Source organism: Anopheles maculipalpis, chromosome 2RL (genome assembly GCF_943734695.1).
Source record: "Anopheles maculipalpis chromosome 2RL, idAnoMacuDA_375_x, whole genome shotgun sequence".
Lineage (NCBI taxonomy): Eukaryota > Metazoa > Arthropoda > Insecta > Diptera > Culicidae > Anopheles > Anopheles maculipalpis.
The window spans coordinates 95,200,682-95,213,206 of NC_064871.1; the positions used below are offsets into that span (position 1 = coordinate 95,200,682).

At 41.3% G+C, this 12,525-nt stretch overlaps 1 protein-coding gene across 1 annotated transcript; it reads left to right on the forward strand.

Annotated features, from left to right (window-relative positions):
* The first annotated feature begins 6,288 nt into the window (after positions 1–6,288).
* On the forward strand, positions 6,289–11,346 carry LOC126567675 (uncharacterized). Its single transcript, XM_050223893.1, has 4 exons — positions 6,289–6,787; positions 9,458–9,559; positions 10,953–11,050; positions 11,170–11,346. The coding sequence occupies exons 1-4, from the start codon at positions 6,352–6,354 to the stop codon at positions 11,344–11,346; spliced, it is 813 nt and encodes a 270-aa protein (XP_050079850.1). The 5' UTR covers positions 6,289–6,351.
* The last annotated feature ends 1,179 nt before the right edge of the window (positions 11,347–12,525 follow it).

Sequence of the window (12,525 nt, forward strand, 5' to 3'; positions counted from 1 at the left end):
AAAAAGCGGTTACGTGTGTTGAGTGTCCTCTCCATCCCACCAAAACGAGGTTAAATCGAGGAACCGCGTTTCCACATCAGAATTATGTGCGTGTTTAGGACCAATGCTTCTGCTAGGCAGTAGATAGAGAGGCCGCCGATCGTTTAGCAAGCGTGTATGTAGGATAGACAAGCCTGGGGCTCGTCCAGTGATTACAAAAATTTCGCTTAACATTCTTCGCTGTTTGCATGATCAAGAAAACAACAAAACGAAAACACCACACCACCGTTACACATCGTTAGGACCTGAGTCATTTGTGACATAGCACGCGCGTAGTACATAGGCCGCCTTATTCCGTCGCGCCTCTTGTTTCGTTTAGACTTTGTTGAGATTTCTTGAGAGGATCAGAAGAGGTAATGGAGGCTTTGAATGTCACCAACGTTCCGGAATATTCCGTAAGTGATTATAGTAGAGAGTCTGTGAGGAGGTGATCATCAGTCCGGATGATCTGTGGAGATGGTTCCAAATTGTGATAGAAAACAGCAAGTGGTATGTTAATTAAAGCAAGGTTAATGCAACACCGGATGTCAATCGTGACTATATGGAATTGAAAAGTAAACAGTGCGTGTTTGTGGGAAAGGATTTTATTTACAGAGATTACTAGACAAGCGTTGTATTGACATACATCCTAACTCTGATCGTTCGTAGATCGATACTCATACCCAGATGATCCAGATGAACTTATCTATCTGCTTGGAGAGCTTATTCCAGTTGTTTTGTTTGAGCTGTCGGTATCTGTGCGAATCAGATGCCAGACCCAAAAATTTAGTGTTTCGCTTTTTTTTTGTGTATATAAATCGTTGATCTTCCTGACTAAACAGTATGTGTGTGTGTGTGTGTGTGTGTGGTAAACATGGCTGTAGCTTATCGTTTTTTTTGTTTCTTCTTAAAATTGCACCATTCGCTAAGTTTAGGGAAAAAGTAAAAGCAAGGATAAGTCATGATCGTCACTACTTGGCTAGTGGATTAGTGGTTAAGCAAGAATTCACATATACACCCTAAGCACGTTACTACTATCCTAGAAGGATTTGCATATACAATATACTCTCGCTTTTACGACGATTAATGCTACAGCAAACCCAAATACCACTATTACCACCACTAACGGAAACAAGTGTTAGTAGACAGATAAGTTAATACTTAGTGTTACAGAACAAGTAAACAGAGTAAAAAATCAACCAAGCGGACGCGTGCTCAATGAAACCGAAATCAAAACTATTTTGTTTCCAATTGTTGGAACTAGTTGTCGAAGCAGAGCGAATAGTAGAGAAGTTATAGTGTAGTGCAAGTCGTTAATTATTTCCGCCTGAGCGATATTTTATAACGCGCACGCGCGCGTGTGTGTAGACGCGACTTAGTAAGGATCCGTACGTTTCTCCGCTCCGTGTCTTTGTTACTATTTTTTTACATTGTTAAGATATCCAGGTGTGTTGGGATATCCGCATCCCCTCCGAGCGTTCCCTCGGACGTTGCATAGAGTGACGATAGAGAAAGAGAGAGAAAAATCAAATCCCGTCATCATCCCGTTTTTTCGATATCGATGTATATGTTTAGCACTATGAAGAGAAATAAATGCAATTTCCTGAACGTAAAACAAATATAAAAAACAGTTTCTGTATGGTAATTTAACGCAATTAAGGTAATATTTTATTTTGTTCAGACCTGAAGTGAAATCGGTTAATGTAGTGGTAATTGTCACACTATCTCCGAGCCAAATATGTTTGCCAACAGTCCATCCAACCTGTCATCTCCCTGTCCAAAGTCCGCAAACATGACAAACCACTTATGCTGCAACCGCCAGCACATTGAGGTGCACATTCCAGGACGCATTCGTTTGCTGCCAGCCGCGGCTAATGGAAATCTCACCCGAAACACTGATGTCACTGAACCTCAGCTACCAGCCCGTCCTCCGGCTGGCTAAAAATATAAATATTTGCCTCGCTGCTTTGGCGTTTTTCCATCCAATCCGCACACGAACACTTCCCGATGACATTTTTCCCACCACCGATGACATGTCCGCAAGTCGGTAATTAGTGCGTATCGCTTGTTCTCTGCCACCACCGGTGGTGGTTGTCGTTTCCTTTTGGCGTGCAGTTTGCTATGGTACGCGCAATCGACCGTCTCGATCGGCAAAGATCGGCATCTTGAACGAACGTCTAGTCAGGTAGGTCTGTATTCTAAGCAAATATGACCCACTGACGCATCCAACCACCTCATCTGAAGCAGTGGATGACCCAGTGGGATGAATTTACAACTTTACAGTGTTCAGGAGACAAGGATTTGTGGACACTATTTGTGGAGTGGTGAGTTCATCTTGCCGGCTTTCCAGTGAGTATGGGGTGCAGCTTATTTAGTAAGCTTAATGGAGCGTTCTATTTTTGCCTGCTACGAATGAGTAAGCGCACGTGGAGGACAACGTCTGGTTGTCACCTGCAAGGGTATTAAGTTTTTCCGATGACGAGAGATGATATGGTCGATTATTAGGACAGCTAAATATACTACTGATTAAGACCTTTGAACACTTGTTTAAAAATAATCATGAATAATATTTATTTACATTTATTTTTCGGGTGAATTCTTTAATTTAAAAATTCTCCTCGCACATTAGCACCGTTAGTAGTGTTGTTGTTCTACACTGGTCTGTCGCAGACGAGGGCAATTTCAATCGATGAGACAAAGTTTGTTCAACCAATGGAAAAGGTACAAGAAGGATCCATTTCACGTTGGCCGCTTGCCAGTAACCGTTACGGATAAAATGCACCAGTTTATGCTTTTACTTTTACTGCTCTTAGGAGTTAGTGAAGATTGGAGCGTGCTGAAAGATTTTAATATTTTATTTCAATTTTATGTTGTAAAATCGTTGATTGACCGGCATGTAACATCGACATGTAGTGAACATTATACCGTTTTTTTCACCAATTTTTTTACAAAAAATACTGTTTTTCAAGTTAGATATTTTTTTAAATATTTTAAAATACAACTTGGGTATGGTCGTCTTACAATCACTAATATAAAACATGATCATTTCAGCGTACATGCATTGCTTTTTCATCCCCACAGTAGAACTACACCCTTTTGTTGTAACTACGGCAACCGCTCCTTTGCTTCTTGACCGGTATAACTTCCTTTGCTGAATTCGCGACCCAACCAAATACGCAGCTGGGCCACAAGAAGAAGGTTACGATTATCTTCCTTTTTTACCTTCGGCCCATATTCTTCCCCCTTGTATGAGACAACCCTTTCCATGAGAGGGTTCTTTTTTTGCGTATTCATTGAATTCATTGAGGGCGCAGTTATGCGCTTAAAAATTCAAACCAAACAGCGCGAAAAAGGGTCTGACTCGCGCTAAGGGCAGTGAGTGCGACAGAGCATGCGATATTCATTGCGTCAGCGAAATAGTAGGAACACACACATACGAATACCTTCTCGCATCTTACATCTCTCTGATCTGAGGCACATTGTACACTCCCGAGCGCGTGTTAGCAGTGCCAGCACAGTTAACGATTGGCCGGCACTGTGGAAGGAACCGTTTTTAGGAGACTGTGGTCCATGACTTTTCTTTTTGTTGTGTGTACGTAGAGCATCCGTTTGGCGTCTTTGGGGCTTTGGGGAAAGTGAAATCTTGCGGGCACGGTTCAGTGCGGATGCTGGTGAAGTTTGAATTCGTGAAAGGTTTGCCAATTGCCATAAGAGGTTGACAGAAACTCCATCCAAGTAGCAGCAGCTGTAGTTTGGTGTTTGCGTGATGGAGATGATCGTTGTTCGATGGTGCAGTTGACAAGCCAAAGCGGGCCAAAGCCAGCTCTGACTTTGGTCGATCAGTTGATCGCTGGATCGAACCAAAACAAAGCGATCACCATAACTAGATAAGCTGCAGGACTGGCATCACGGTCGAGTGCCGTAAATGTGGTGTACAGTGAGCCTTAATTAAGTGCCTGGTGATGGGAATCAGAGGGTTGACTCATACGCTAGTTTCCAAGTTGATAGAAATACAGTGTGTTATTTGTGCTAAGTGACCTTTAGATAGGACACTTCCTGAACCAACTAGAACCAGCTGGAGAGTGTACGTTCACTAAGCCGCACACAACTATTTTCAGAGATGAATATTAATTCCTGTTGCAGGTGATACAGTTTTTACTTGAGATTTTTTAACCAAAACCGGATGATCGGAATTCTGTGAAGTTCCTCACAGAAGTAACGATTCTTGTTTCTGCTCTTTGGCTCTAAAACCTTGGGGGATTTTGGTGTGCCAATTCTAGCTCCTTTTACGTAATGTAACCACAGCCGGTACCGGTGCAGATGTGATAGAAATTGATGTCACTCGCCGATAGGTTAAGAAAACGACTATTTAATTTATAAAATAGCCTACAGTTCGCATTGGTTTGGAGATTTTTTATCTAAAAAATCAATTTGATAGGATCAGTCCTTGATATTCCCCAAAAAATCCTTATTTTTTTGTGTAATTAATTGAATTATTGTGACAATAAGGCATAAAGGCAGGCTATCATACTAAAATAAAATGATGATTGAAAGATTGTAAAAGAGAGCGCCATTTTTTGTGAAAAAAATTATAGTTAAAAGAGGTTTGATAAGACAGCTTTGATGTCCTGTTGAGGTGTAATATGAAATATATTTATTTTTAAAATACTTATCGTTTGGGGGAATATTTCAAGTAGATAGTGGAACATTGCATTGCAATGAAGAGCTTCACAAATCATTAGGAGAAGTTCTACTATATGTTTGCAAAATATCACAAGAGGCTTGAAATATTGAACTACCCATTCGAAAAAATCCGTGTAGTTATTCAAAAGTTCCATCGTATTCATCGAAAAACTGTAATTGCATATCTTTCGGAGGTGTATTTTCTCTCACGATGCTCTCAAAAATGTAGAGCTAAAGTACAATAAATAAGTCCAGTAAATCCCACCAACAAGTGTTATGTTTGAAGTAAACATCATGTAACATAAAATCAGAAAGGCGAACATGTTTCAAAGATGTAAAAATGATTAATAGCAACATAATATGCGTCAAAACATAAGTCAACGTAATGATGTATAAAGTGCTTATTGAACAAATTTTTCTACTTTAAAACGCACAAGAAAATAGACAAAACATGCAACATCTAATCAACGTGTAACAGCCAACGAAAACATGTCAAAAGCAAGGTTTACAAACAGAACGATTTAACGATTGTAAATATTTTGTAACCGTGTGTTTGTCGCCATCCCGAAGGACGTTTTCTGTTGTGAAGATTTTGAAAAACAATCATTCCGATCATGGACGAATTATCTTTCTTCATTAGTAGCGCACCCCATCCAAAAAGCAAACAGCGTGGGAAGAACCCATTTCTTAGCACGCTGCCGATAGGTGCATGAGTGATTCAAAGGATATATTAATAACTTGCGTGCGGAAAACGCCACCAAAGAATCACCAAACACAACCACACTGCCGTTTCTTATGCGGTTCGATAATAAATTCCCATTAAATCCGCTGCGGTCGGACGTTATTTGACAGTTGCGTTAATTGTACACGCATTCCTGCTGGCCGTGGTGCGTTTGTTGCAATTTTCCCACACTGGCTTGGCTGGTGTGCTGTTGTCTTACGTTGTTCTTTCTTCTAGGTATGTTAATGAAAAACGGCAGCGCGTGTCACGTGTGGGTGAAGAACGCCCTGGTGAACGATCGTTATTGATAGATGGTGGGCAAGTGCGTGGTGTGACAATAACACCAAAGGCAAAAAAAAGAGTGCCGACCCCAAATCCATCTGACCCGTGCAGCACGGTGTACGGTTGGCGAAAGTGTCCCTTAATATAGATTGGTCGTGGAACCGTTTTTGAGAATGAGCACGGTCCACCCCAGGTGACCTGAAAATGTCGCTGGAGTGCCAGCGAGATGTTTTTTTGCGACGGAAAATTGTGCATGTGTGTCCTGTGCGTCGTTACGCTGAAGAGGAAAAGTGTTTTCCCGATGGGTAACCGTTGTTGTCTCGCAAAAAGAAAGTGATTTCGTGTGTGGTGATAATTTTAGAAGACAGCAAAAGCAAAAGTTTTTCGATTGTCTATTTGTGTGTTTGTGTGAGTGCAAGAACTCACGCAACACTTTCGTGCGTGTTGTTCAAGGAGATTGTTCGTCAAACAAGTGTGGAAAGTGAGAAAAACTGCGTAAAAACCCTTTTGCAAGCAATTTTTTGTGTTTCTGTGATTTAAGAAGAAATTAAACTTAGACGCAAGCCTCACCGAGAATCATGACACAAGCGGCCGATTCGAGGGCAACCGCAAATGCTGCTGGATCCCGGCCACGGATAAATCTCACCATGCCGGTCTACGTGGCGCCACAGCAACACACGCCGGCGAAATATTCGCCGGCCCATTACTTCCAGCAGCTGCACCAGCAACAGCATCAGATGCTCCAGAATCCACTCTACCAGCCGGGCGCTCCAGTAACGCCCGGCTCACCGACAAGAATTTCGCTCGGAGCCGACGGTACGGTGACGGAACAGCCCGACTACACCGACTACTACTCGATGTACCCGGCCAAAGCGGGCGAGTTTATGTTCAAGCAGTTTGAAGGCTTCCGAGACTTTACGGTCAACACGGCCAAGTCTGGGTTGGGTGTGGGGGAAAAATCCGTCTTCTGGATGTACACCAAAATCACCAAGTGGTCCCGGAACTGGTTCACGCATTTCTTTCTCTTCCTGATACTGTTCCTGTACTCGGTGGCCGGTGCGGCTCTGTTTATCGCTGTTGAAGGTATGTAAAAATCCTAAACCAATCAATCTCAAGAAGCACATTTTTTTATATTATGTTTTGGAACTATTTGCTTTCGGATTATTCGCTTAAAGAGTCCCTCATGAACATCAACAATTTCATTGTACACAGAGGAGATAATATTTGAGAAAACGTCGAAATGATCTTAAAAAGTTTTGGATATATTTTCTGGAGGTGGAACGATCATTCACATGAAGAATCCTGCGTAATGATCATGCATTTTGGAGGCATTCCAAGGACTTGTCCATACACATAACAATAAATTGCTGGAAACTACTGGTTTGAAGTTGAAGACTAAGGAGAAAATTTTCGAGGACACGCCCAAATGATCTTACAAAACCCTGTAACAAATTTCTTGAGATGGACGATCATTTGTATGATTGTACGATTTTCAATTTTTAAACAAATAATCCAGATAATCAAGATTATGTCTTATCTAGATTAGACTCAAAGATAAAATAATTTAAATTGTGATAAACATCCCTTCTCGTACTACGATCACATTTCTCTCAAATTTTCTCCTTCTCACGTTTTATACGATTAACGATTGCAATGTGATTTTTATAGGAGAGCACGTTGTGTCTCCTCTGTTGCTCTATGCCAGCGTTCAAACACAACATTTTGACAACGCACTAAACATCCATAAAAATACATCCGCTTCCCTAGCAGTTAGTGTCCCCGTCCTCGGTGACCTATTGGCCCCTGCCAAACCTTACTACACAAAACCATACATTTTAAACAAATCCGTGACGACACATAGAGACCGCACAACACAGCCCAGATACGGATGTCATTCGGAGACCATCATCGAAACATTATCATCCGCCGCAACCGCTCTGCTACCGTTCTGGTTGGTGTACGGTCTCCTTTGCAGACACACATTATGCTTTATTTTGTTGCTGTTCAGTGTCGACCTTCGCACCAGCGTCCTCCATTACCTCATTGCCTTCTCGGTTGGAAAGATTTGTGCATTGGTTTCCCGAACAGACACACCGAAACCCAGATGTGTGATGTGCGATGAGGATGATGATGGTCCGTAACACTCGTCACTCGGAAATCGGCTGTCGTTCGGCGGGCAGCGTTGAGCACGCAGCGGTCACCCATTTATTTATTTTTATTTTGCCTAATATTTTTCCGTTAATCATCCGCTAAAATTATACCCATTTTTTGTTGTGTTGGGTGGCCGTTTGGTTTGGTTTTGTGGCTGCGGTTTTGGGGTGCGAGTTTTTCCAACGAACTGTTGAGCAAAGCGTGTCGATTTTATTTCACGGAGGTATGAAGCGTGCTCCCGTGTTTGGTGTTTTCCGTTGAGTGATGCAGGGAAAACTGGGAACTGACCCCTTTCTTTATTTTGGGGAGGAAGATGTCAATGCTGTCAAATGTCATCATGCGGACCTCGATGACGAACGATCTGCTGACAAACGGTCACTCGAAGCATGGCATGCAGGTGGTTTATATTTTTCTCCCTTCAATGATTTTCCCGGTGAAACAATATCTTGCTGAAGAGGACAGAGGTTGGTGTTTTTCTTTAAAGTCCGATTTGTAAGTTTGACATTGGTATAAGTGTTGTTACCGAAGCCGAGTAGGGATTATGAAGGGATTCCGCTTCAAGATCACTTTTGTCGATGAAGCATATTTTAGGTAAAGCAACTGTTCAGAAACAGTTGTGTTTTCTGTCCCAAGCCGAGGTGACATGTAACTTTATTACATGTTCAACATGTGTTATCTTGAGAAAAACAAGTCATTTCATTCAGATGGCACTTGTTTCCAAAAGCGACCCAGATGAGCATTGTTTTCCTCCGAATTACATTAGAAAAAAATATATGCCTCAAACTTCCTCAGTTTCGTTTATGTTACTTATTGTATAAAATTAAACAGACCTTTTCCAATAAGACCAGCCAGTTTGCTAGCATGTCATGAAAGTTTCTCATCTTTTAATAAATAATTCAAAAGGTATTTAACTTAAATCTGAATTGTTCGGCTTTGAAACGAATGAACGCCTAAAAGTATGCAATTTGAGGAATTTTAATTATTTGAACTACTATTTTCGATAAATTACGTCTCTGTTTATTAAATGTAGCCTTGTATAATAAAATCCGTATTTGAAAGTCTAGTTTAGACAGTAAAGTAGTAAGATAAGTGTAAATTAGTCGCTAAAACAGTTGTGATGAGAATTAATTTTCTAAACCCGCTCACAACTTCTCATTATCGTCCTGAAGCATGTTTCATTGCAAGTTAAAAATGCGAATTAAATATTCACAAATGGCCATTTTAAAACATATTGTACATCCTCGCATTCATTTCCGCCACGCATCGGGCTTTCTCCTTCATGTTTATAACACACACATTTTCCACTAACGGCCCAATCTGCATCAATCGCAGACAGTTTAATTGCTACCCATCGTAAACCCTCGTAACACCAATGCGCTTACGTAGTCCGAGACACTTTTAACCAATACTCCCCTCACTGCCAGCTGAGGTCAAGAATGACGCAGACAACGTAGTATGACGTGTGCTACGCCAAATATTGTGCCTTTTCGCTGTGTTTCTTTTGTGCCATTTCCGCTAAACTTCCACTAAATAATCGATTATTGCAATGCACCAACGTTGCCAATCATCGCATCGATGGCTGCTGCCCCGTTGCGCTGTTAGGTGAGGCCGATAATCTGGCGGATGTGTCTAACAATGATTTCAACGGTCCTGCTAATACTACTGCTGCTGCTGTTGCTGCTGCTCTTAATGCTAGCGTCTCTGGTAAGTTGAGCATTGAAATCTCGGAGCTTCGTTCCGCAGGCAGCGTTTTCCTTTTCCGGTTTCGCTGGCATTCGACCGAAGGACATTGGAAATTGTTTATCAATCGTTAATCGATGCGCAACCTTACTCACGGCTTTTATCGCCTCAATGTACCCGAGGTTGATAAATTAGAATCGCAGCGAGCCGGAACATCGGCGGAACGGACGTGTTTGATCGTGATCTTTACCCTGACTGGTGCTTTATTTTCATTAACTCCGCGTTAGAAAGTAAGGAGTGCGTATGCATGTGTCTGTAGTTTCCTCTTAACTAACACCACCTAACGCTAAGGGCACTCGATAGCGGCCGTCTGCTTTTTCCCGCAAGACTTCATCAATTATTTACCCTCCTGATCACGAACCGATTAGTCTCCCCAAGCACCTTCTTTTTTTCGTGCCGCCCATCCGGTGGAAAAATAAACCATTCCGATTATTAGCTGGTGGAAATCCGTTTCTCAAAAATTCTCTCCGGTTTCCTTGGTGATCCTACTACGGCGCGATCACCACCTGCTCATGTCAGCGGGCAGCCAGCTAGCTCAAGTTTCATTGCGATCGCGCGCGGTTGGATGGTTTTTTGATTTGTTTATGGGGTGGCGATGGATTAAAAATAAATCTACCCTTCCACCGGTCTTCCGCCGCCGCTCCGACTGCAGACGATTGGGAAAAATGACTTCGAATACGTCATCGATTTCGTGGCCTGTGGTGGTTAGGGACGGCTGAGAAGTGAGATGAATTTTCACTATCTTTCACGATCACACACATCAGACACTCAGAGAGGTTTTGTGTGCGTTTTGTGAAATATTTATTTCCATCCCTCTTACGCACTGGTTGTTTGTTTAGCGCTGTGCTGTGTGTTTGTTTTTTGAGAAGAAATTTCCCAGCAGACTAAAGACAGCTGATGGAAAACTTGCTTTTTCGGTGGGCAAAGAAAAGGAGAGGGAGCTAATTTTATTAGTTTTTTGCTTTTGTGTGTGTGTGCATTTCTTTTTGTGTCCTTTGAACCGCCAATACGTCATTACGTCATGATGCGTCGGTGGAGTTTGATTGCTCGTTTACGTTTTACGATCGTCGGGTCTGCATTTATTGTTAAACAAATAGTACCAAGTTAAAACCGGGCCGGTGGAAATACGATCGTACGATACATGTTGAACCGTCTGGCCCGGGCGGGCAAAACGCGATCGATCCCCGAATTGACCGATTAGAACTGTTTATTTACGTGCATCCCCCTCGGAATCGACTATCGCCGCGTTGGCCTTGTCGTCTCGCGGAAATATTAATTTCATCTACAATTACTACTACTTGTTTATTGTTTCCCTTTGGCTCTCATTTGTTTTTTTTGGGTCTGAATTAAATGACAGGAACGCATGAAAAAAAGATGGAAACTAACGTAAACCATGCGAAACGCATGCTGGCGAAAAACCTACGCATTCTGGCACTGGATCGCGAGAAACTGGAGGTATGATATTTCTATATTTCAGAGTCACAAAAAAAGACCCAGGATAATTAGAATGGTTGAAGCAATAAAGCAAATTTTAATGCGTTTAAACTACCGGTTTGTTTTACGATTACTGCTAGAATCCGGATCCGGACATCTGGGAAGGACGGGCGATCAATCTGGTCGAGGAGTACAGTGCGGTGCTGTATCAGTCGTACAAGGAAGGATCGTTTGAAAACAAACAGAATAAAAAGACCTGGTCCTTCTGGAATGCTGTCTTCTACTGTGGTACAATTTACACGACTATCGGTGAGTAAGTTAATTATTAGTATTAGTTTTTAAGAAAAGTATTTGTTACTCCAATTAAAAATTAATGCTGTCAATAATGTAAGGATTTTGTCACAAGAACGTTTCTGATTTTCATACAAAATGTTATGCCAAATGGATCATGCATTAACCTAATTTATCTTTAATAGGACTCTTTGCTTTGAGTTGCATTAATAGAATTCTAATTTATGATCGCACTTTGGTGCAATGAACCTTCTTATGATGGCTTTATAAATATATTTATAAGTTTTCATATGTGGGGCCCTCAATCAAAATACAAGATTTTTTGGCGAAGAATGAATATTTATAAGTCAACGAATGAATATGTGAATCAACTGAGCATTAACTGGAACGATTTGGAAATGATTGTGAATGACGATTGCTATCCACGTCGCAGTATTTTCTATGAAGAACTCACCTTTTTGTCTTTTAAATCGCAGTCACTTCTGGCTTTAAACTAGATTCTTCTTACATGTAGGACAAAATCCATACGTAAGGAGAGATGTAGCTTCTTTAGGAAAAATTAACAAATGCCTTGCCTTAAGATGTGTTCAATCTACTATTTTACGTTGAAAACCATTATTATTATTATTTTTCGGTGAAAAGGGTTGTTAAAATGTAAGCCCAAATTAAGGACCCCAGTCGAACTAGCGAAAGAGCTAGAGAAACAGGAATTAATCCTGACTTTGTAACACCAGCCTACAAGCAAAGATTCGCTGAACGATTAGAAGAGCTGAAAACCCAATTTGTTATAATTTTTTTCCTATCGCAATAAATTTAAATCCACTTTAAACTCAACGAACTGCATCGTAGAAAGGAAAAAAACAAAACCTGTTGCATTAAAGGGTGGTGCTTGACGCAACATCAGAGCGTTACGTTGCGTCGCTCCATCGTTTGTTTGTTGCAGCCGAAGGAGGTGCGTAATTTTCCGAAGCTGGTAACGCTTCGTAACGCGCGTGCACGAACGCTTTCCACGAATACGATGCTTTTTTGTTTTGCTGGGAATAAAGTACAATTGGTGAAATAATGCAACGTCTTATAAAATGAGAAAATGTTTTATTAAATGGAGCATAAAGGTTATGAGTTTTGGGAAAATAAAGTGTCTTCAAACTTAAGAATAAGTGAGAGAAATTCCTCTTCCTTTTCGATAGGATGCAGTATGCATTTTG

Excerpts from the sequence above, each read along its gene's own strand:
- LOC126567675 (XM_050223893.1), top strand. The coding sequence starts at position 6,352 with ATGCCGGTCTACGTGGCGCCACAGCAACACACGCCGGCGAAATATTCG. Across the intron at positions 9,560-10,952 it reads TCTTAATGCTAGCGTCTCTG|GAACGCATGAAAAAAAGATG; the intron begins GTAAGTTGAGCA and ends ATTAAATGACAG. Across the intron at positions 11,051-11,169 it reads TGGATCGCGAGAAACTGGAG|AATCCGGATCCGGACATCTG; the intron begins GTATGATATTTC and ends GATTACTGCTAG.